Source organism: Ixodes scapularis, unplaced genomic scaffold, assembly GCF_016920785.2.
Source record: "Ixodes scapularis isolate PalLabHiFi unplaced genomic scaffold, ASM1692078v2 PGA_scaffold4__175_contigs__length_147842914, whole genome shotgun sequence".
NCBI classification, from domain to species: domain Eukaryota; kingdom Metazoa; phylum Arthropoda; class Arachnida; order Ixodida; family Ixodidae; genus Ixodes; species Ixodes scapularis.
In genome coordinates, this window is record NW_024609879.1 from 25,339,450 (window position 1) to 25,363,882 (window position 24,433).

The 24,433-nt window shown below is 42.5% G+C and overlaps 1 protein-coding gene across 1 annotated transcript; it reads right to left on the bottom strand.

Annotated features, from left to right (window-relative positions):
* Window positions 1-1,162: 1,162 nt before the first annotated feature.
* Window positions 1,163-24,146, bottom strand: LOC120836096 (zinc metalloproteinase-disintegrin-like lachestatin-1). Its single transcript, XM_040205356.2, has 6 exons — window positions 24,020-24,146; window positions 21,843-21,954; window positions 18,964-19,128; window positions 7,598-7,736; window positions 1,335-1,445; window positions 1,163-1,183 (listed from the first exon to the last, which is right to left on the bottom strand). The coding sequence occupies exons 1-6, from the start codon at window positions 24,144-24,146 to the stop codon at window positions 1,163-1,165; spliced, it is 675 nt and encodes a 224-aa protein (XP_040061290.2).
* Between the last annotated feature and the right edge of the window lie 287 nt (window positions 24,147-24,433).

Sequence of the window (24,433 nt, forward strand, 5' to 3'; positions counted from 1 at the left end):
GGGTTACCCTCAAGAGGGTTATGAGTGTTACCCTCACGAGGTCACGAGGCTTGCCCTCACGAGGGTTACCTTCATGACGTCACACGTAACGTCTCGTGTGACGTCATTATTGGAAGCACGTGACGTATGACATCACGTGTGACGTTGCGTGACGTTACAAGTATCAAACATTGCCAATATTCCCGCTAAATTCCGCTAAAATATTTCCTGCTATATTTAGGCGAAACTTTTTCGCGCTAAATGTAGCAGGGAAGAAATAGGGGCATACCTTCCCCTTCCCACCATCACCTCCTCCTCCTCGAGAGTTGCGCTCTAATTCGGCGTTACAGGAGATTGTAAACGTATTTGATATTTTGCTGAATACTTTCAACGCAATATAACTGTAGCCACACATCTCAAGACGGGTTTGTATGTGATACCGGAATTCGCATGGACAATATAAAAATAAAATTACTCCTCAGCCTGTATTCGCCCTTAGATTTATTTAAAAAAAAAAATACTGCAAAACCACAAAACGATAAACCCCGACGAAAAATGGAATAAGGAAAACACGCCTTTCGCTTGCAGAATGCAATGACGTCCGCCGATGAGTGCACACTCAAGAAACACATAGTGAAAAGTTCAATATATCTACAATATTGAGGCCGTAATGGTGAGAATTTCAAGCATCGCAGCTGAGTGTTATTTTTTATGGCTACTTTTGTAACGAGGCAACATGGTGTTCATATATGCAGTTACGTCTGGGATACTACGCTCTCACATTTCTTAAATTTTGAAGAACTGTTTCGCCTTTGCTAGCAACAATTGTATTTCTGAACTAAATCTTGAACTTGGATTTAAGGATCGTACATTTTGTTTTCCAAAATAACCAATTGATACTTAACAAAAAAAAAGTTGGTCTACATCTTTAAGTACAATACGACTTCTTGCTGGCTCCTTCTGTGTATCTCCTATTCCTCTTTTTTGAATAAAACCAGACTTGAACAACAAACATTTGGCCAGTAACACATGCATATTAGTTTAAGAAAATATTGATGTACAGGTCTATTCGTGAGTAGAGGGCAAAATTCTAGAGGCCTACCAAAGTTTGGATAATATCAATGCTCTTGACCGCGAGCCGCAGTTTTTAATGCATGTACTTTGTGACTAGGATGCACGACCATCACAAACAGGCCGACCACGCCTTCAAAAGAGTAGTCATTAAAAAATTGTTTGGAATCAAGCAGAAACGAAACTTTTTCACTGATAACGAAGTAAGGTGTCTTTAATTATTATAAGTTAAAACTCTTGGAAAATACTGATCGTCAACGGTCTAAAAGGCCCACTCCACTTACCCTTCCTTTGCCGCAAGGCATTCCATCTATATGGCGGTGAGTGAAGAAATGTATGGTAGTGTTGACCATCGCAATGCACAGAAATTTGCACTTCCCGTCATATTTCGGGGTCTGTCGAGCAAACAATTATATCATTTAATGAAACGTTATGTCCATTCAGAGCAATCATATGTCTTGCTTAGTTTGGAATAAGATCTAGACCTCCAAAAGTCAGATTGTTTATTCGAAAGACGTCGAGCTTTCTGCATGAGAGGCAAGCTTGATCATTCTTACAAAGATTGGTGAGCCACAAATGTGTGATAGGCCTTCCACTTATGGGGGTTTCTGGCTTTGTAGGAGCCACAACCACTGTGGCAGAAGAGAAGTGCGTCCCCCCTACAAAAATATGTATGGACGTCCTATGTCCATACTTTTGCCGTTTTATTACCTCTTTGTCCATCCTATGGGTTCCTGTAAAAAGTTCTTAGACCGTCTATGTACCACTGGTTTGCCACAAAATGGACACAACAACGCTCTAGAGATCTTCGCGAAAGAAAAAGTTTTTCATTCCTTTTTATTTCCGTTCTATGGTGCCGGTAAATCTATGGTCATCCTATTGCCTCTCTATGGTGTGAGCTATATATTGGTGCATTAATAAAGTGATGCCGGGTAGACGTTTTCTTTAGGTGTAGCGAGGTGTCCGAGTTAAAGAGTTGTTAATTAAGTTCCGGGTATCAATATGTTACATTGATGTCTGGAGGCATATCCAACCTCATTGTGGAGATGGAAGTGTTTAGTATGTGCCGGAATAATGTTTTTACTTTCTCAGTGGGAGGTAGGTATATGTGGGTCGCTGCGGCCCCCGTAGATATTCGCAAGTTTCACAACCAATAGGGGGCGCACTAGTGCCTATCAAAATTGCGGTCATCTGGATGATCGTCGTAAAAAAGCGGTATACTGGGCTGCGTCTGCGAGCGACGCGTAAGTAATTGTAGTTTTGCTATATACACGCAGTATCAGAGATTTACTTTGTTTTTTTTTCACGTCAGGAAAGTGTAGGCAAGCCGTTTTGTTATGAGGCCAATCATCCAGGAGCTAGGGAGTGCGATTCTCACACCGCGGTACCGCCATCGCTTAAAGTGGCTTCTCTATGAACCACGTAGGGGCTCCGTGCAGACCCTTTATCGCTTCTCTGCAGACTCCATAAGGATCCCGTGTAGTCCCTGTATGGCTTCCCTGTGGACCCTGTATGGCTTCCCTGTGGACCCTGTATGGCTTCCCTGTGGACCCTGTATGGCTTCCCTGTGAACCCCTTACGTACTCCTTATAGACCTTGTATGGCTTCTTTGCAGACCCCCAGGACCCTACACTCTTTAACATGACTTTTACAGAGCACGTTTTTGCGTAAAAACAAATGGTGAAAAGCTGTTTTTGTAGAATCCTTTATTGGAGATCAGTACAAAATGACAAGAGCGTGATGTTTCCATACACTTTTAGCTTACAGGGTTTTGCTGCACAATTAATATTTTTTTTACAGCCATGCCTCACCGGCGACTTCAGGTAGCGCGTCCCGACTTGGGTGCGTCCTAACTTCGGTGGCAATTCGCGGCGCGTCCGCCTGGGAGACAGGGGTTGGCATCCCTGAAACCCCTCTTCTACCGTATATGTTTCGGCGCCAAAGTGGCCGATTAAAGCCAAAGCAGAACAGAAACATGCGGTCGAATATCGATAGTCCCAAACCAGCACACGCAGTCGTGCAGTTATCCGAGTGGCCGCTGCGGGTGGAATGGTGGCGTTGCGATCGCGATCAGTTTGGTTTTCGAGTACAGATCGGGGTGCCGCTTTTTCAGAGAAAGCTCTTTAGCAGTTTACCAACTGACTTGCTCTAGAAACGTAGGTCGTTGCGGACCCCGTAGCAGAACCCCTGCATACTGAGTGGCTTCTCTGCAGACCCTGTATGGGCTCCCGGTAGACCTTGTATGGCTTTTCTGAAGACCCTGTCTAGACCTTGTATGGCTTCCCTGTGGACTCCCTAGGGACTCCTTGTAGACTTCGTATGGGTTTTCTGCAGCGCCCTATAGACACCGTAAAGACCCTGTGTAGACACCCTATAGAGCCCCTATGGACTCTATATGGCGTCTTGCCATAGAGAGGGTATAGGACGACCACACATCATCCATAGAATAGGACGTCCAAAGAACGTCCGTTGGCCAATATTCTATAGGGCAGCCATAGGACGACTTCACGGAGGCAACAGAGGTCGTGGTGTGCCTATAGATGCCTTTTGTCCTGCCTATGGACGCTGGTCTATAGAACGTCCTAGAGGTATCCATACATATTTTTGTAAGGGCCCTACGGTACCGCCTGCCTAAGATTCGCTGCCCTCTCTAACAACACGCCGCGAGATGGCCTAGCCAAACCGGAAATGCCGAGAAGCGCGCGACCGCGCGTTTCAGTGCCGCGCCAATGCGTACGCGTTTGCGTCTTAGCTACCACTGACACTGGATAGCTTGATTATTAAGAAAAAAAAAATAAAACCTAGATGGCTCAGTCGGTAAAGCACTTGGCTCACAATCTCAGTGGTGTGAGTTCAAATCGTGCGCGTGCGACTTTTGATATGGTTTCCTAAGAACTGAATTCTTTTCGGTCCACGGTTTTCATTTCATCCGGCTAATACAGCTGGCCGTTACAGCCGGGGGTTCATCCAAATGCTGGAGATATCCATAAAAATGGGCTCATAGAACACATTCTGTTTTATTAATGTAGGTGGTAGATGGGACCGCGAAGGAAATGGCCGGTTCGTTCGATTGTTTCTTTACTTCGGACACAAACGTTTTTGGGGCTTTGACGAAGCCCAGTCACAGTAAGACACTGCTCAACAGGCAATAAAAATAAAACTGTTAATGAGCACCAACAATAAAGCATTGGCAAAAAAATAAGAGCGCATTAGTCGACATCTTATTATACCAACAAAGAAAATTAGTCGGCAGATATTGCACAGTGGATACATTGAATGGAAGCGCCCAAATCAACTATTAACGATAATTTTTCTATTGCTGTGCAAAACGTATACGGGGACAGTTAGGATTGCAGATCAACGTGTGTAGTTAGGCCAGTCATTGCATAATCAAAATAAATAAAGCAGCACAAAAGAAATACAGCACAAGTGAAAACCACACACAGCGCTGACACCAGTACCAAATCTTAATCGTAATATTACGGAAGTTGGCGGTGGCTATGCCTACCGTATATTATGTTGTTTTTTCAGTATAGAGTGTATTGCTTCTCATCCCCATTGGAAAATGTAAGTACGTAATTATGATGGCCAAAGTGGCATCGACGCATATCGTAACATATCGTAATATGGAAAAACTGATAACGAGTGGTGTGACGTAAGCATAGTGGATTCATGATGGATCCTGATGGATGGAATGACGTAAGCATGGCGAATCTATGATGGCCACACCATGCTTACTGCCCCACCCGTAATGACTTTTTCCATGATACAATGTGTTACCACGTGCTTTTAGGCTTTTGCAATCATAAAACGTTATCTAGGTTATATAATACGGATCTTTCAGATTTGACTAAACGGGAATCAATAATCATTATTCAACGGACACATAATGAATCGCACGCCATTTCTGCACTATATATGGACAGCAATTTTTTTCATAATTTGCCGACATTGCTTAATTACGTCGTCATCGACCACATAATCATTCGTTTTTTTTTTTTTTAACTAAAACAGTGTGTGCTTATTTAGCTTAGGTGGTGGTGTTCTTGTTTTGTCTAATATTGTACTGCGTTTTTTATATGCCGCGACACTGAATTTAGTTTAGCTTTTTATTGGAAGCTTCTTGTTCAGGGTCGTCGGCGGAAATTTGTTCTTTAATGTTTGAAGTTCCAAGTTCAATTGATATTCGTGTTCTTTCATAACAAGCTACATCTGCATAAAAATGAATAAATAAGTAACATGAAACCGGACAGGACAACAGTCCCTCAAAACAATAATTAAAACACCGTCAAAGAAATTTGTCAGGCTGGTTAAGAAGGGCCGCCAACATCGGAAATAGTAACTGATTTTGTACTAACACAAACATAACGACAATAATGAAGAAAGAAAAATACGCCACGAGTTCCTCTAAGGCTTTTATTTAGATGTTTGTCCTATATTTGAATATTATTTAACTGGGAAAGGCGGCAACAGTTATTGCAGCACACATTTTAGTGTTCTGATAGAGCTCTTCATAAAGGCATAAGGCCCACAAGCCCTGCTGGTCTGGCCTTCCCAGATTTTGCCACAGGAAAAGGAGATTTTTAAACTAACAACTTCGCAAGCCACATATTTGCAAGTATGTGTTACCTCGCCTAAAAATCGGTTTCATCCTACGATTTAGTTTGAATTGCATAAGGGCTTTAGTTTTGGAAGTGCTGAAGAGACAACCCCTATACTGAACCTGGAAGCAGCTTTAACGCTGCCGGGAATAATGTGCAGGTACCTAATCACAACGGGACGCGAGGTAGTTTAACACACTCCTTCAGAAATGAGTGAAGAGGAGTTCTTAATATTTTTAAATTGTTCCCCCCGACACCTAATACAAAATACTTTGGAAAGACTACCGACTGCAGTCTCACGACTTGACTATGAAAATGTTCGAGCTCTTGCGGATGTAAGGCTTTGCTACAGAAGCTTTAAAACGTCATTCTGCAATACCTTTCTTCATAAGCTTGGGCTGTGTGGAATCATTACTAACGAAATAGATTGTGTTTTGTTTTATGACTAGGCATTAAAAATACATCCTGCTCCGTTTATGTCTTATAACCTCATTGTATTATCATATTGCGCTTCCATCTTCTTGGACATTAGACGTTCACGGCCTCTGGGGGTCTGTTTGTGGCCGAAGGTTGTAGTGGCGTGCAATGTGTCGCGAATGTAAGACAAACAAGCTATTTGGAGTATATATTTTTTGTTTTCTAAATCATTATTTTGTACACGAATGCTTCAAATGGGGTGGACGCCACGGCGAGCTTAGGACGGAGAGCCGCAGCTAGTACGTTCGAAGTCGGGATAAAATTCGAACCTAGGAGTCTTAGCAGCAATGTTTTGCTGTATTGGTTGAACTTTGTCTCAGTGCCTGCACGCTAAAAAGAATGCTTTGTGCAATATTTGATTTATTTTGTTTCACCTTGCATAAAGACTTCTTATTTCTACATAAAACAGTTCTTTATAACACTTACGCCGTCTCAGTCTCGCTCCTGTCTCCTCTCAGCAAGTCCGCAAATATGGCGTGGACATATCACCCGAGTGACATACCAACATACCCTAAAAACCACAGAGACACCCGAGCTCGATAATGTCTGCTTTTCTAGAGCCGCCTCGGTGGCTCCGCTGGGGCGTGCCAGATGCCCGTCGTAGGTTTGGCACGTAAAACCCCAAAATTTGACTTTTTTGTTTGTCTGTTTTTCTAGCTAAACACACACAGGCATATTAAAATATTGTTTCTTAATACAGGTCATAAAAACCAAATATTACATTTATAAACTAAGAATGTTTTCTAGAAAGAAATATTTTCTACGAAACCGGAAAATAGTGTTTTTTGAAAACATTAATTTCAGCTACTGAACTTTCTAAATTTCTAGCATTTAAGTTACGATATTACAGTAAATAATGCGTACAAATAAATGACTTGAATAAATTTTACTACTCCTTTTGGGCCTTTTTTTGCGCATAATAGTTTTAAATATATCTTGGCAGGTCTCAGATATCTATTTCAATTCCGAGACGGGTTTTAAATGAGTTATTCACCAGCTTGATTGTGTTTTTAACCTCACTTCGCAAAACTCAACCGTGCAATGTTCATATGAAATTGACCTAGAAGGTTAGTTAGACGAATTCTCTAAACAAATATAACTTTTTTTTTTAAATTTAATTATATTAAAAGCGTTTCACGGTGCCCACATAGATCTAGACAAAAAGAAAAGAAAAAACACAGAGACAAAGCCATTAGAGAAGAGAGAGTCAAACACGCTACCTTCGACAATCGGAAAAGAAGCTAATTTCAACCGCGGTCATTTCTTGCTCCATAAATGGAGAACAAATAGGTATTCCAATTAGTGGCTATCTTCTTTTTTTCTAAATAGTGACTTCCCTAGAACATATATGTCTTAACTTGAAACTAGAAATTCGGACCTCTCTTCCCTCTTAATTTGAGATGAAATAAGTCCTCTGTAGATTGCTAGGTCCCTCCGAATACTGAAATAATTGATTTGATGCCTCTTACAGAGAAGCCCGTTATTCCAGGGGTGTCAGGATGTAGCTTCTTGCATAAATCTGTCATGTTCAGTCCCACGCCCGGAAGTTGGCAAGGTGCTTGGAAGGCTTTCTTCGACTTCACTTTGTAACATTGTTCCGTCTGAAGTCTGGAAATATTCGAACGTTTGTGAGCATCAATGCTAAAAATGAGTATACAGAAACCACGTTATGCTTATGGGTGGTCTAACGATTCATAATAAAATTATTTTAGTCTTATTAAAAAAGTCGAGAACAAAATGTGCCGCGTAGTTTGAAATCAGCTGCGTTTCTCCGGCCTGCATGAACAATGCACGCTGCTTATGCCCAGCTGAGCACAGAATCCCAAGTGGGTCAAGCTCGCATTTCCTGACGACTGTTTTCGGGAGAGATCTCCCACTAAGAATAAACGTCACTTCGTTTATTGTTAATATTTTTACGTTAACCTGTAGCCAGTTCACAGACCTCTTTTTTTGGTAAAAACCGAGGTGTGGAGACAACAAACGGGTCAGAGCACCCCTTATAGTTCGATCTCCTCCAATATTCAAGAGTGAGGCAAGGAAGTCGATCATTGGCTTCGACGGAGGAATTTGTCGAAACGACCCGCTGTAATCGCGACCTGTTTCCGCACTCGCTAGTTTTGTGGTTGCCTTTTTATCACTCTGGGCAACTGCACTTAATCCTATTTTATTTTTTTAATTGTTTCTAGAATCTAGATAGTCACCGAAACGTGAGTGGGCATTGACTAATCAACGTATGTTGGCGATTCGACCAAGCGTATTTTTATGCGCCCTTGTAGAGACGAGATTATCCCGTATTTGAATTTAAATAAAAGCTTATTTTGTGCTTTAATGCTACTTTGATTTTCAATGTAATTAGTATTGCAAAGGACCATGAGTACTGAAGCAACGTAATTCCTCGAAAGCTCATTCCTACATTCGTTCCTAGAGTTCCTTCTATACGAGATGCCTATTTTTTTTTAACATTTCACATCATGTCAAATATGTTGGGGATACGTAAAGTCAAGAAAGATTAATTAACTCGCTACCAATTGTTCCAAATAAATCTGGATTTTTTGCACTCTCTTGCTCTAACTGAACTGTGGCCATAAGTGGGCGGGAGATTATTTTCACCACTTAAGCTCTGTCTGTAATTAGAGCTCTGTAGAATGAGAAGTTAGCGCTTAAGTGACATCTCTATCATAGCGCCGTAAAACCACTCGTGTCCTTCCAAAACGCAATTAATATAATCGACTTCATCTTTACGCAGAAATATTATTTACCTCCACGGTACGTTTCATCGCGGCTAAGTTATATTCATCAGCTCATAACTACAACATGTAAAACTAAAGTTTTATATGATCCGTGTTTACCAGGGTTATCGGAAGAGTGGAATCCCCGTCCTGCACCAACGACATATATGGAAACCAAAGGCACTTGAGAACGCTATACCAACACTATGGTTACTTTTTGGACTAACTGCACATATATTGTAGCCTTTCCACGTTGATTCTGGCCAATACAGTTAATTTACGGAGCCGACTGAAACTGGTTGCATTTTCTATATGCCCGAAGCGTACTTTTTCCCATATGGTTTTTAGTATCTCTAAATTCTAAACAGCTTCTGAGAAAATGACAACTAAAGCCGGTGCTAAAACATTAAAAACAATTTTCCAAATTTCAGTGGCACGAAGTCACTGGTAGGCTTGAACTCGCTGTATAGAAACAAGGTATGTTGAAAATAATTGTTCCTACGGCTGAGCAGGTGATGAAGTGAGCTTCCACAGCATTACTTACACAATAATAGGTTAATTTGAATCAGGCGAAAAATATTTCTCCTATCTAGACAGGGTAACAATTCCTGCCATTAATTTCACACGTTCAGTGTTGCTAGAACAGACTTTCATTTTGAAGAAAAAGGTGAGAATCAAGATGAAATGTTTAATTGAAAACACTTCACAAAAAAAACAATGTTCTGGCGTACATTTTCATTTACTAGCAGCCAAACCTATTGTTTTTTAAGCCAATGTTTTGTGATATTAAAATAAGAATTAATTTGAACACACTAGAAGGTAAAGTACTGGACTTACGTGTCCTTTTTTTGCATTTAACGCTGCCTTCTCTTGAACGATAATTGATATAAAAGCGAGTCAAGATTTGTTTTTAATACCTACTTTTTCTCAGCTTCGCGCTTGGAAAAACCTCTATAGGCTGTTTTCAGATAAGTTCCGCCGAGCATGCCCGGTTATAATTTTAAATTTTGGCAAAATAAAAACAAATTATATATATATATATATATATATATATATATATATAGGTAAAGTAAGGTAAATATGAAAACAATGGACCGGGAAAAGTTAATAAGTGAAAGATGCGTACTGTCGGAGTTACTAATTCGAAGTTTATTACGACGTTTCGAGCGGGGACCGCTCTTCATCAGGTAGCGAGTATACAGCCCGCGAATGTTTATATACCCCTAAGAAGAAATTAGAGGGAGTAAAGTGCCGTAGAAAATGGAAACAGCGTTGACAAAACAGATAGATTACACAGAAAGGAGAGGGCACCAAAACTTGACAATCATAAAAAAAAAAAGGTTGTTGGTGGGGAGATTATTTCCTCTCACACAAAAAATAAAAAATAAAAATAAAAATAAAAAAGGGGGTGGCTCGTCTTCAAACCAGAAATAGGATACATGTGACCACCGACGCCCCCAAATCCCGTGACATTCCTTTGTGCTAGAGGTCGAAGTTAAACACTTTGGGGGATTTTTCTTTGGATAAGGAGTGGTAGGGATGTGACAGTCTATGCCTGCCTGAGATTAACCGCTTGAGCCGCATTTATCCGTTTTGGAGGTTCTCTTCGGACTTAAACGTATTAGGATGTGGTTTAACTATCGATTGTTAAGTTTAAAGATCTCCTAATGTCTTCAGTGTGTGCATCTAGAGAAGCTCAAGGGCGGAGAGGATCAGCTCTCCAAGGAGCCAGCTGCAAACTAAACAGCCTTCCCGGACTTTCATTAATGCCCTGGTTGAAGGTATTAAACTTATAAATAAAATATGATTCTTTTTGCTCTCTTTCAATTTTTGTGCTGAAGCCTGATTCCAAAATTACAACAGAAATGTGCTTGATTGAGTGATTAGAAAGAGACAGGTGCTTTGAGAGCGGAAGGTCGGGGAGTGTTTGTGCGTGACATTTGTGGTTGTTAAAGCGTAGTCTGAAAGCCAAATTAGTCTGTCCGACGTACTGTTTATTACAGACATTGCAGTGCAGGAGATAAATCACGTTTGACGTGCCGCAGTCGTAGCTACCCCTTATGTTCCACGTGAACTCTGAATTTGTGCTCGTGGCGTTCTTTGTTTCTAACATGTGCTTGCATACTTTACACCTGGGCTTTCGGCATCGTCGGCAACCTAGGTTTGCGGGAGTGGTAGTTTTTGATTTTACTAAGACGTCCCTGAGATTCCTGCCGCGTCGATAGACGACCCGAGGAGCGGCGGGAAAGATTTCTTTGAGGCGGTCGCTCTGTGACAGAAGATTGTAATTTTTGCTCAATATGTTGTTGATGTTTGGAAGATTGCCTGTATACGTTAAAATAAGGTTAGACTGTCTGCTTTCTTGAGGACGCTCTATTCGGTTGCCAATGATTTCTGAGCGGTCGAGGTTTCTTGCTTTGTTTATAGCGTCATCGATTACATTTGCTGGATACCTCTGCTGGGTTAGTACGCGTTTCAGTTCCTGAGCGTTTTGTTCAAAGTCGTTGTTGTCTGAGCATATGCGCTTAAATCTGTGCGCTTGAGAGTACGGCAGACTAGTCTTACAGTGTCGAGGATGGCAGCTGTTAAAATGGAGGTATTGTTGTCTATCGGTAGGTTTTCTGTAAAGTTTCGTACTTAATTTGTTATTGGAAATTTCCACAGTTACCTCCAGGAAGTTTATGCACTTTTGTGATACGGAGTGAGTAAATTTTATCGATGAGTGAGCTAAATTGAAGGCGGCGATAAATTTCATGAGTTCGTCTTCAGCACCGGCCCAGATCATGAATATGTCGTCGATGTATCTTGTGTAAAACAGCGGTTGAGTGGGGCGTTCAGCGAGAAAGGTGGTTTCCAGTTGTGACATAAATATGTTAGCGTAATTTGGCGCCATCTTAGTTCCCATAGCGGTTCCATTGGTCTGCAGGAAGTGCCTATTCTCAAATTCAAAGTGATTGTTCTCCAAAACCAGTTTCATCAGAATTGAAAGGACGTCCCCCTCGATGTCAAGTGTGTGCTGAGCGTGTTCATACGCTTCGATCACTGCCGAAATTCCGTCTCTGTGGGGTATATTTGTATATAGGGAAGCCACATCAAGGGTTACGAGAAAAGCGTTATCCGGAATGTCTAGTGGGGAAATTTTCTGAAGTGGCTGGTGTCCTTAACAAACGAAGGGAAGGTTGGAGGAATGTCCCTGATCAGTGTATCGACAAGACTCGAGATACGTTCGGTGACTGTGCCTATTCCTGACACTATGGGTCGCCCGGGGTTGTTGATCTTGTGTATTTTAGGAAGGAGATAAAAGCGACCGGGTTTAGAGTGGGATGGTTTTATGGCGTTAAAAACCTCCTTGGTTATTTTGCCACTTTTCTTTAGAGCTACTAATTCCTTTATGATGGCCGTTTCAAGCCTTTGTGTGGGGTCTGTCGGTAGTTCGCGGTAAAATGATGCGTCATTCAATTGCCGAAAGCCCTCATCAAGATAATCTTGTCTGTTCATAACAACTATGGAGCCGCCCTTATCTGCAGGTTTAATAATTAAATCTGCCCTGGCACTGAGTCTTTTCAGGCACTCATTCTCTGGCCGAGAAAGGTTATGTTTTGTCGGTCTTTGCCTCTTCACAGCGGAAATGATTTCGCGTTGCGTGATATCAATGTACATGTCGAGGTACTTATCTCTTCGCGGATTAGGCGTCCATTGCTTTTCTGGGTTGGTCAGAATCGTTTGGTTAGGATTCGGTTGGCGGTCGTGAAAGTACTCGCGGAGCCTCATGTTTCGGGCAAACTTGTCCAGATCTTGGTACAATTGAAACTCGTTGTAGTGGCCAGTTGTGGGGCAGAAGGTTAATCCTTTAGAAAGGATGTTGGTCTCTTCCCGCGTTAACACTGCGTCCGATAAATTTACTATGTTGCCTTTGTCCACTGTTTTTTCGCAATGTCTCCCGGAACGCGCTGCAACTTGCGGCCGGCAGCCAATCGTGTCTAGAGCGGCGGAGTTATTTGAAGCCAGCGACGGTTCTGCGTCTGCAACCCGTGTAGGCCCTGGCGGTGGAGAGTGGGCATGGATAGTTGCTTCGGCTGCCATCGAATCAGTACTCATCATGAACGTCGGTTGGGGACATGCGTCAGATATTTTGTCACGCTCGAGTTTTCTCTTTTTCGTTATCCACAGCTCGTTGCGTCTTTTCTGCTCATATAGCTCTATCTCGGCGTTTTCCTCGCAGCTTAGTGACCCGTCGTTTCTGATCTTGATTTCTCTATGTGATAGCTCGGCCGCCTTCCTTCTGTGGTGTTGCTCTGTGATTCCGACTAGTTTTAGTGAGGCCTCAAGCGTGACTTCATTCCATTGTTTATGCTCAATGTGGTTAAAGGAATCTGATGATGGTTTCAGGCATAGACGGAGACCTTTGGGCGAGGTTTTGTTTTTTAAGTAAAGAGCAAGCGTCTCTGCATGCATGGTGTGCTTGACGCGCTTGTTAACGGCTTTACGTACAGTAAGGAATGCTCGGGATTTAGAATGGTCGGGCGTCACAGTACCTTTTTCTGTGTAGAGTCACTTCTGCTGCGTGGGACGGCTGCGGACAGCATCGGAAAAGGTACAGAAGTTGCCCCGTAGGAGGTAAGGGCTTCTCGCCTCCGCTGGAGGGGTGCTCCTCCGTCGGGAGCCTGCTGTGGGCGGCTGCGAATCCTGGGTCGTAGTGTTGGTCGGCTGAGTGCCACCACGCTCTGTGCTGGGCGAAGCAGGGCCTACTGAATCAGCTGACTCTGGGGTTCTGGTGGCTCGTGGGGTGTCGCTCCATCCGGTTGGCCCTTGTTCCTTGTTTTGCATGATGACGTTCTGGAGATGGAGTGCCAGGAGGGCTACACCCTCGGAGCTTGGGTGTAGTCCATCGGCAGCGAGCACGCGCCGCGCTGGCATCTCCGAGAATGCGTGGCGAATGAAGAAGGTGCCCGAGGATCGGCGACAGAGCTTGCTTGCCTCGATGTTGAAGGTGCTGACTTGACCGTTGAACCACCTTACGAATCGGTGGTTGGAGAAACGCAGGCGGCGGTTTACACTCCGGGGTAAGACGAGGCTGAGGTAGATACGCTTGATTTCTGGCCTCGCGGATCGGATGTGGCCCAGGACTTCGCGGAGTCGTTCCACAGAAGGATCAGAAGGATCACAGAAATCAAGATCAGAAACGACGGGTCACTAAGCTGCGAGGAAAACGCCGAAATAGAGCTATATGAGCAGAAAAGACGCAACGAGCTGTGGATAACGAAAAAGAGAAAACTCGAGCGTGACAAGATATCTGACGCATGTCCCCAACCGACGTTCATGATGAGTACTGATTCGATGGCAGCCGAAGCAACTATCCATGCCCACTCTCCACCGCCAGGGCCTACACGGGTTGCAGACGCAGAACCGTCGCTGGCTTCAAATAACTCCGCCGCTCTAGACACGATTGGCTGCCGGCCGCAAGTTGCAGCGCGTTCCGGGAGACATTGCGAAAAAACAGTGGACAAAGGCAACATAGTAAATTTATCGGACGCAGTGTTAACGCGGGAAGAGACCAACATCCTTTCTAAAGGATTAACCTTCTGCCCCACAACTGGCCACTACAACGAGTTTCAATTGTACCAAGATCTGGACAAGTTTGCCCGAAACATGAGGCTCCGCGAGTACTTTCACGACCGCCAACCGAATCCTAACCAAACGATTCTGACCAACCCAGAAAAGCAATGGACGCCTAATCCGCGAAGAGATAAGTACCTCGACATGTACATTGATATCACGCAACGCGAAATCATTTCCGCTGTGAAGAGGCAAAGATCGACAAAATATAACCTTTCTCGGCCAGAGAATGAGTGCCTGACAAAACTCAGCGCCAGGGCAGATTTAATTATTAAACCTGCAGAAAAGGGCGGCTCCATAGTTGTTATGAACAGACAAGATTATCTTGATGAGGGCTTTCGGCAATTGAATGACGCATCATTTTACCGCGAACTACCGACAGACCCCACACAAAGGCTTGAAACGGCCATCATAAAGGAATTAGTAGCTCTAAAGAAAAGTGGCAAAATAACCAAGGAGGTTTTTAACGCCATAAAACCATCCCACTCTAAACCCGGTCGCTTTTATCTCCTTCCTAAAATACACAAGGTCAACAACCCCGGGCGACCCATAGTGTCAGGAATAGGCACAGTCACCGAACGTAGCTCGAGTCTTGTCGATACACTGATCAGGGACATTCCTCCAACCTTCCCTTCGTTTGTTAAGGACACCAGCCACTTCCTGCAGAAAATTTCCCCACTAGACATTCCGGATAACGCTTTTCTCGTAACCCTTGATGTGGCTTCCCTATATACAAATATACCCCACAGAGACGGAATTGCGGCAGTGATCGAAGCGTATGAACACGCTCAGCACACACTTGACATCGAGGGGGACGTCCTTTCAATTCTGATGAAACTGGTTTTGGAGAACAATCACTTTGAATTTGAGAATAGGCACTTCCTGCAGACCAATGGAACCGCTATGGGAACTAAGATGGCGCCAAATTACGCTAACATATTTATGTCACAACTGGAAACCACCTTTCTCGCTGAACGCCCCACTCAACCGCTGTTTTACACAAGATACATCGACGACATATTCATGATCTGGGCCGGTGCTGAAGACGAACTCATGAAATTTATCGCCGCCTTCAATTTAGCTCACTCATCGATAAAATTTACTCACTCCGTATCACAAAAGTGCATAAACTTCCTGGATGTAACTGTGGAAATTTCCAACAACAAATTAAGTACGAAACTTTACAGAAAACCTACCGATAGACAACAATACCTCCATTTTAACAGCTGCCATCCTCGACACTGTAAGACTAGTCTGCCGTACTCTCAAGCGCACAGATTTAAGCGCATATGCTCAGACAACAACGACTTTGAACAAAACGCTCAGGAACTGAAACGCGTACTAACCCAGCAGAGGTATCCAGCAAAAGTAATCGATGACGCTATAAACAAGGCAAGAAACCTCGACCGCTCAGAAATCATTGGCAACCGAATAGAGCGTCCTCAAGAAAGCAGATAGTCTAACCTTATTTTAACGTATACAGGCAATCTTCCAAACATCAACAACATATTGAGCAAAAATTACAATCTTCTGTCACAGAGCGACCGCCTCAAAGAAATCTTTCCCGCCGCTCCTCGGGTCGTCTATCGACGCGGCAGGAATCTCAGGGACGTCTTAGTAAAATCAAAAACTACCACTCCCGCAAACCTAGGTTGCCGACCATGCCGAAAGCCCAGGTGTAAAGTATGCAAGCACATGTTAGAAACAAAGAACGCCACGAGCACAAATTCAGAGTTCACGTGGAACATAAGGGGTAGCTACGATTGCGGCACGTCAAACGTGATTTATCTCCTGCACTGCAATGTCTGTAATAAACAGTACGTCGGACAGACTAATTTGGCTTTCAGACTACGCTTTAACAACCACAAATGTCACGCACAAACACTCCCCGACCTTCCGCTCTCAAAGCACCTGTCTCTTTCTAATCACTCAATCAAGCACATTTCTGTTGTAATTTTGGAATCAGGCTTCAGCACAAAAATTGAAAGAGAGCAAAAAGAATCATATTTTATTTATAAGTTTAATACCTTCAACCAGGGCATTAATGAAAGTCCGGGAAGGCTGTTTAGTTTGCAGCTGGCTCCTTGGAGAGCTGATCCTCTCCGCCCTTGAGCTTCTCTAGATGCACACACTGAAGACACTAGGAGATCTTTAAACTTAACAATCGATAGTTAAACCACATCCTAATACGTTTAAGTCCGAAGAGAACCTCCAAAACGGATAAATGCGGCTCAAGCGGTTAATCTCAGGCAGGCATAGACTGTCACATCCCTACCACTCCTTATCCAAAGAAAAATCCCCCAAAGTGTTTAACTTCGACCTCTAGCACAAAGGAATGTCACGGGATTTGGGGGCGTCGGTGGTCACATGTATCCTATTTCTGGTTTGAAGACGAGCCACCCCCTTTTTTATTTTTATTTTTATTTATTTTTTTTTTTGTGAGAGGAAATAATCTCCCCACCAACAACTTTTTTTTTTTTTTATGATTGTCAAGTTTTGGTGCCCTCTCCTTTCTGTGTAATCTATCTGTTTTGTCAACGCTGTTTCCATTTTCTACGGCACTTTACTCCCTCTAATTTCTTCTTAGGGGTATATAAACATTCGCGGGCTGTATACTCGCTACCTGATGAAGAGCGGTCCCCGCTCGAAACGTCGTAATAAACTTCGAATTAGTAACTCCGACAGTACGCATCTTTCACTTATATATATATATATATATATATATATATATATATATATATGGGTGATTCAATGCCAAAAGAACAAAAACAAATTTTGTCTTGGGCAACAATTAGATTTCAGCCCGAAAAAAAAAAAATTAAGCGTACTCAGACCGAAGCTGTTTTTGTAGATTTGGCAAGATGGCCAATTTCGGGCAGCTCCCCCAAAACAACTGCCGCGGCTACGGGTTTAGAAATATTTAACAACAAAATACGCTCAAAGAAAATTGACTTAAATTAATTAGAGTGGAGTATTAGCAAAAAAAAAGAAAATAACCTCAAACACGGCACAATGCGCAATAATGCAGAAGTTTTGTTTTTTCCCGTGTACAAATGCTAGGATTTTCAAACGCTGCCAACATGTTGCCATATTTTTTTTTTAATCGCTGCGCTAAGTATTGCTTTCCTGGTTAACGGTAAGAGAATACGAAACGCTGAAATGGCGCCATTCACAATATGCGGATTAGTTTAAAAATCATATAAAAATATCTTTTGCAACTCTTCTATGATATGTATGTTCTAACAGAACCTTCAAAAGCACGTTGCCTCAGTTGTGTGACTTTGAAGTTATATAGTGAAAAATCGGAGCAAACTAGGGCTACCGCAGTACCGCGAATAGGGCGTGTACATACCCTTAGTTGACATGTTAATTATTTTTACAGGGCGTAAAAGTGCACCGGGGTTGTCAGAAGGAAACATATTAACGGCACACGTACAGACGGTGATCTTAAAGGGATACTTGTGGTTGCGTTTTAGTTCTAGATTCGAAAAAAAAAATGAGCATGGGCCAGAGCAATTCAAAGACGTTATCATGCCGCATGCTTCCCAGGTCCACCTTTCACTAGGCCATAGGCTTTTTAATCGGACATCCCGTACTTAGCGTTAAAAAGCGTGGTGTCTTGCTACGACTTTGCACGCGAGTCAGGCCACTGACCCAACGAGTCTCTGCCCTGGCGCAGGGGATGTCCACCAGCACCCGAGACCACCGGCTGCCTAGTCAAATAAACTGTTTTTTTTTTCGGAGTGTTCAAATTTGGAATAACGCTGTGCTATACGATTGTAAGCTGTATTCCTACGCCCCAACTTCTGTTCATATAGCGCTGACTTGTGAATTTTCATGTCATATTCCGAGCGTGTAACACGGGATCGAAGTGATGAGTGTGTTTAAAACATCTCCATACATCGTTTGACATGAGGTCCGAGCGTAGTCGACGCCACGAGTCTACAACGGTAGAAGTGCAACGTCACGCCGTTTCTTCGCTTTTTGTGCGATGTCCTTCCCGGCTCAAGTAATCGAGTTCAGCGACTTCGCATCAACTTACGGGTTAAGTATACGCGTCTGTGGTTTAATATATTCTAGTGTTTGACTGCGCTCTGACCTGAGAATAAATGCAGTATAGATAAAAGGCTACATTTTCCGAAGTCTACACAGAGACAAAAAAAAAACTAAAACATTCAAGTGGCGTGCACATTGCAGTGAAGTTGACATCTGTGCTAGTTGGTAGTCTAACATATTTAAGTATTTAGCGCACAAAGGAGAGAGAAGAACAGGACGGAAAAGGTCGCTCTTTTCTGTCCGGTTCTTCTTTCTACGTTGTGCGCTAAATACCTTAAAATGCGTATACATTGTTTGAATTTTTTTTGATCCGCTGCCTTAATGTTGGTCATAGTTCTTGCACTTAGATTTTATTTTAATTTTTAAGCGAAGGCAGTTTTAAGACATAGAGAAAACAAAAACATTCTCTAAAACATAAGAGGAACCTTACTTACCCTACAAAAACCCTCATGTGTTGCAGAGAACAGTGGGAAAAAAAACATCCATTTCTGCCGCCAAGTGAAGGTGCCATGAGAGATCCCGACGTCACCGAACATCGTTCCCATGTCACGTTTGGAGCATGGTAGGGCGGAATGTCCCCATCGTGAGGCATTCCGAGTCTGTGAGTGACAAAAGCCACTGAGGACTGTGAAGTGTGGACAACACAAAATGCACACTCTAACAACGGGATGCATCACGGGAAGAATATGTGAGTAAATACATTTCCACACTTCCATCGCACCAAAACATAAATTTTTTATATATACTAAACAGATAGTTGTTGCTCAATTCTCATTAAGCATCAAGACGGCTGTTGTTACGCCGTGGTGCATGATTAAAATGTTATCTCTGTCACCTTAAACTTCTTTTTCATTGTCCTATATATTTATATCTAACACATTGACATCAATCACGAACAATCCAAACAAACCTATTTCACTTGACATTTATCTTATCCCTTTTCTGCGTATTGTCATCGTAGATTAGACATCGCTTCTGGCCGGTTCCGTTTTCAGTGTTTGTGCGACTGCGCGTGATTCGCTCGCTTTCCCCAGCTACAGATATGCGCGTGCTAGGCTGAGGAGTTCAAACGCGGGGTTGAACACTCGTAAATATTGGAACGGAAATAACGCACTAAACCAGGCGAGCTGGTTAAAGTCGAACGTTTCTTAAACCCAAAACGGACGCTACAAAGGTGTGAAAACCACAAGAGCGCATAGGCCGACCCGTTGTTTCCAAACAATCCCGCGCGAGGTGTGGATAGTGCGCGTGCGCAGAAACCAGACTCGCGTGAAGTGGAGCGTCTGCGCATGCGCCCTGCCAATAGCAGTACCACCGCAGCGCTGTGACGTCAGCACCGCGCATTGGTGTATGAAGCCTTTTCATGGCAGACGCCACCAGACGGTGCTTTAGTTCTTGACGTCCCAGAGAACTTCCGGTTTACAAAAAGAATGATCAAAGGCCACGTTAGCACCGCTGCTGGAAATGTAGATGAAACGTTAAACCTCCAGTTCTCCAAAAAAAATGCCAAAAAGAGAAAACGCATCGGCGTGAGATCTGGTAAACGTTTTTGAATATTCTTCTACACCAACTTGCGTCCTCCGATATGTTAAATTGTACAGTCAAAGGCCCTCGTTAAATATTCCCCGACTTTTTGGTCGTGTAGAAGTTATGCTTGCTTGCAATGGTAACGTGAGCAAGATCGACAGGCTTGCAAAAGACGGAGCAACCGGAAGTCGCTTGGAACGTAAGCGGCAGTTTATATTTGTAAACAACGAAGATAGTCTATAGTCATTAACACGGTGAGAATGGTGGTCCCACCCCTATAGGCAGATACATCAACACTCGTTTCAGAGACCACATTCTTAAAGTAAAATGAGCATCCAGTGATACTCTTCAGCCGATTGTGGACCAGAGCCGCACTTGTTCGAAGTATGAGCCGAAGCTATCGGGAAATAGAAGGACAGATTTGGAAGATAAATAATTTGATCCTGTAGGATGGCCGGGGATGATTTGACGCTTGCCTCGCCTCCTCTATGGTTATCCAAGATAGAAATAAATTTCACGTGGCAGGTGTAAAGTAATCCCCTCCTTTTCTTCTTAGTTTTTCTTTTTTTTTCGATTTCTACGAATACATTTAGCAACAGCATGAAATACACGAAATATAATCATCACCCTTAAAGATATCGAAGTTTTGGAAGGGGAAACATAGGCAATGGGTGAAGGAAAGTGAAATTTACTATAAATATAAGTTTTAAAAAGCACAAGTTTCACGACGAGGTACTAGTATTCTGGGCTTTTTTTTTTTTTGGTTTTAAGAGATCGACTTTTGTCTTCCATTGATAATAAAGGTGTAAACATATCTTTGTTGACATTCCCTATGACTAAATAAAAGAGGTCCTCTCTCTTGTCACCGTCCTTTGTGTTTTTATTCTTTCACGCATTTGCATCTAATTCACCGACACGCTCGTCTTCAAGTAATATTTCAAAATCTTACTTCCGTTCTTATTCCTTTACATTTTCTTTCGATAACTGAGCAGTTCGCTTACATTCTCATTTTTGTCTTCTGCCTTAACAGACTCTTATTTCTCCCGGGTTTCGTCTTTTTCTGAAGGATTTCTTTTTTATTTCCTTTTCTGAGGAGTTTCGTATGGCAGGGAAGGGAAGGGCTTACGGCAATAATGGTTCAGTCATTAAATGTCTGCTGCTTGTTTCAAGAAATCTACTGTTCGTCCTCGTTCCTACATGTTTTATTCTTTAGTGTTTTTTCAAATCATCTTTATCAACCCGCTCTAAGTTAATTTTCATGTTGACATTTCGTTTTGATTGTGTTCCATGATGTGCCTTCAGCTGGCTCATTTAGGACATTTTATTTTAAGTATTATTTAGCAATATTTTGGTTCAATTCATTAGAAATGTTATAATTTGATATATATTAACTCGTCAAATATTGCATGTGCAATAGTTGTATTAGATAAAAACTATTGTTTTGACCTATTTATAATTGGTAATTCCACAGATATGACTACATGATTTTTATATTTTATTCATTTTATTCATAGGAGTTTGTCTTGAACCAATATCGACTATGAGACTCACCGGTGCATTAAATTCGTCCGGTAGGGCAGTTTCTACATACCGTTGCAATTAGCCTAAAGGTGGGTTCTGCAATACTCAATTTCATATAGAAAACAAGTAGATAAACAATTATTATAAAAATGGCACTTTTTTATTTTGAGTTAATAATTGTTCTTATGTATCATTCAGAAAACTGCGTTTAAAAAAGCTTTGCCAGTGAGCAGAGCTCTAAAATAATATTCGCAAAAGGACTTACATGTGTCCTATCTCGTGAGCAGCAGCGGAAACCATGGAGTATGTATGAGCGACATCTTCCACTATACCGAAACGAAATAGTTCTTCGCAGAGTCCGTTAAGGTATGCGGAACCTAAGTGAAAAAGAAAAAAAAGTGCAGTTTGCTTATGTTTTTTTTGCAAGTTTCCGAAACAAAACATATTTCAGCGATCATCTTAGTTCCATGTAAGAATAAAAGGTGCTTTTTGTGTTTTTTTTAAGCTTTACAGATTTCTTTAAAAAAGGCTGTGAAAGCTAGATCTACGCTGCATGTGCAGATGAGTTATACTTCCAGGGGGACATAGGGGAGGGGGGGGGGGGGGGGGCTAATCGTAACAATCAGTCCTCTAATTAAATGTAATTTGTTTGTTAGCTTTTTAAAGGGTGAAATTGGACATAAGGTTCCAATCACAGACTTGAGGATCACCATCGGAAACCGCTAAATCAACTCTTTTTAAAGAGAAATATGACAGGGGCAGCGTTTTACGGCGTTTTGAAAAAGCACCTAATATGAACGCGTTCCTAGATTGCAGTTTCTTATCGGAGCGCTTCTTTGCGGCCAGGGTCCTGCTGCCCAGTGCTCGCGGCGCGAAGCCAACCCCTCGCCTTCCTCGTAGGATGGAGGGAAGTGGCGTGCACGTGTATTATGTGTCGCAGCCACTGGAGAGCATGAACGCGGGCGCAGAGATGCGCTCCAATAAGAAACCGACACCTAGAAGTGCGTGCAAATGGAGCGTTGTTATGGAACGCCGTAATGTGCTGCCCCTGCGTTATACCTGGGGTTCGGAGTTTTCGATTTGGACCGATAAAAACCGATCGCAGTACGCCGAATCCATTTTCAAAAAATCGGTTTTAACCGAAAAAGGTCAGTTTGTAGGTTCGGCGTTTTCGGTTTTAACCGATAAAAGTACGGTGGGGGAGGGGGAGAGAGAGAGAGGGCTTTGCAATGTTCGACATTGTGTGACACCTTCGTAATTGCCCTCTCCCAAGGTTCAAAATGCAACAAAAGAGGTCTTGGATTGGCCTTCAAGGGACATATGTGCCCTTTTTGTGATCGGGCTTAGTGTGTAAAGTTCTCGGTCCAAAAAAAAAAAAAAAAAAGTTCGGGTGTGAGTTAGTATGAGGTTTTTCGCTTGATGCACTTCGGAGGATCGAAGAGAGCCGTTAATACCTTTCTTAACACACTCTCTCAAACTTCCCTGTGGTTGAAAACATCAATACAATGGATTTCTTTTTTTTTTTTCCATTTTCTGGTCTTTTCACGTTCACCACCTCAGACGGTCACGTTGTCAGAATGGGAAGGAAAAAGAATAGCGCTGAAGATTATGCCCGCGAATTCCCCGATTTCGAGGTGTGTCCTGAAGGAAGTTGTAGCGATGACGATGCATATATATGTGTCGTTATTCTTTGAGTGATCACAAATATCTGAGCTACAAGGATCATCTCACCCGGTGTCCGATTGTGCTTCTTTCAAATTCACCGAAAACAATCGGTAAACTTTTTGGGGAATAGATATACACCGAAAAAAAAACGAAAATTGAATTTTAAAATAAACACCGAAAAAAGTACGCCGAATTTTGAAAAAAAAATAAAAACCGAAAACGCGGAGCCCTAGTTATACCCTTCTAGAAAGAGTTGATTGAGTTGTTTTCGATGATGCTCAGCAAGTTTATAAGTGAAGCCTAATTAAAATTCACTAATTAAAGAAGGTAATTTACAAATCTTGCTTAACTAACCGACTGATCGCTACGATTCGCCCCCTATGCTATGTCCCCCTAGCCGTAATACTCACCTGCACAAACCGCATAAGTGTAGGTGTTGCGGTTATTTTCAAACTCCACTGCTAAACAATTAAGGGAGTGCAGTTACCCTGGAGTAATGTGAGACTGGCGTGGTCTTAAGGCTGGTTCTCACATTTGCGTTCGGTTGTTATCTAATGCGCTGACTCATTTTGTTCAACGGTAAGCGTTGCGCGGACTTGACACTAGGTTGGGTCAGTTTTGCAAATAACATTTGAACATTTACGATCGTGCAACCAAAATCTCGGTTACACTACACCTTCACAATTAGCCTCCGTCAGATGGCGCACCTCGGCCGAAATCCAAACCCGCCTATGAGTTTTTTGTTTTTTTTTGTTGTTTTTTTTCTTACAAAAAAACCAAACGCTTTAAACGAAAACGTTATTTTCGCGCCAAACAACGCGCGCATGAAGATATCTTTTTTCTCCAAGAAGTTCAAGGCTGCCCAAACGGTGTACCTATTCAGGTGGGCGAAATAAGGCCGCATACTCACTTATTACACCGCCTGCAGTTTCAGTAAAATACAGCCTCTCGAGTAGCGCATCTATTTCAGCAATAGGTACGGCCTTCTAGTTAGAAATATGGCATGTAGGCCCAGGATTATGAAATAATCAGTACATATTTCAAAGTGTTTTTCTACGGGAATGAACCTAACTCCGTGTGGTGTCGTCGGAAGGTTGTTTGTTTAGTACTTTGCTTGAGGACATCCCAGAAAAAAAGAAATGCGTCCCTGCATTTTAAATATATGCGTTTCAGGGCTTCAGGTGTCTTTCA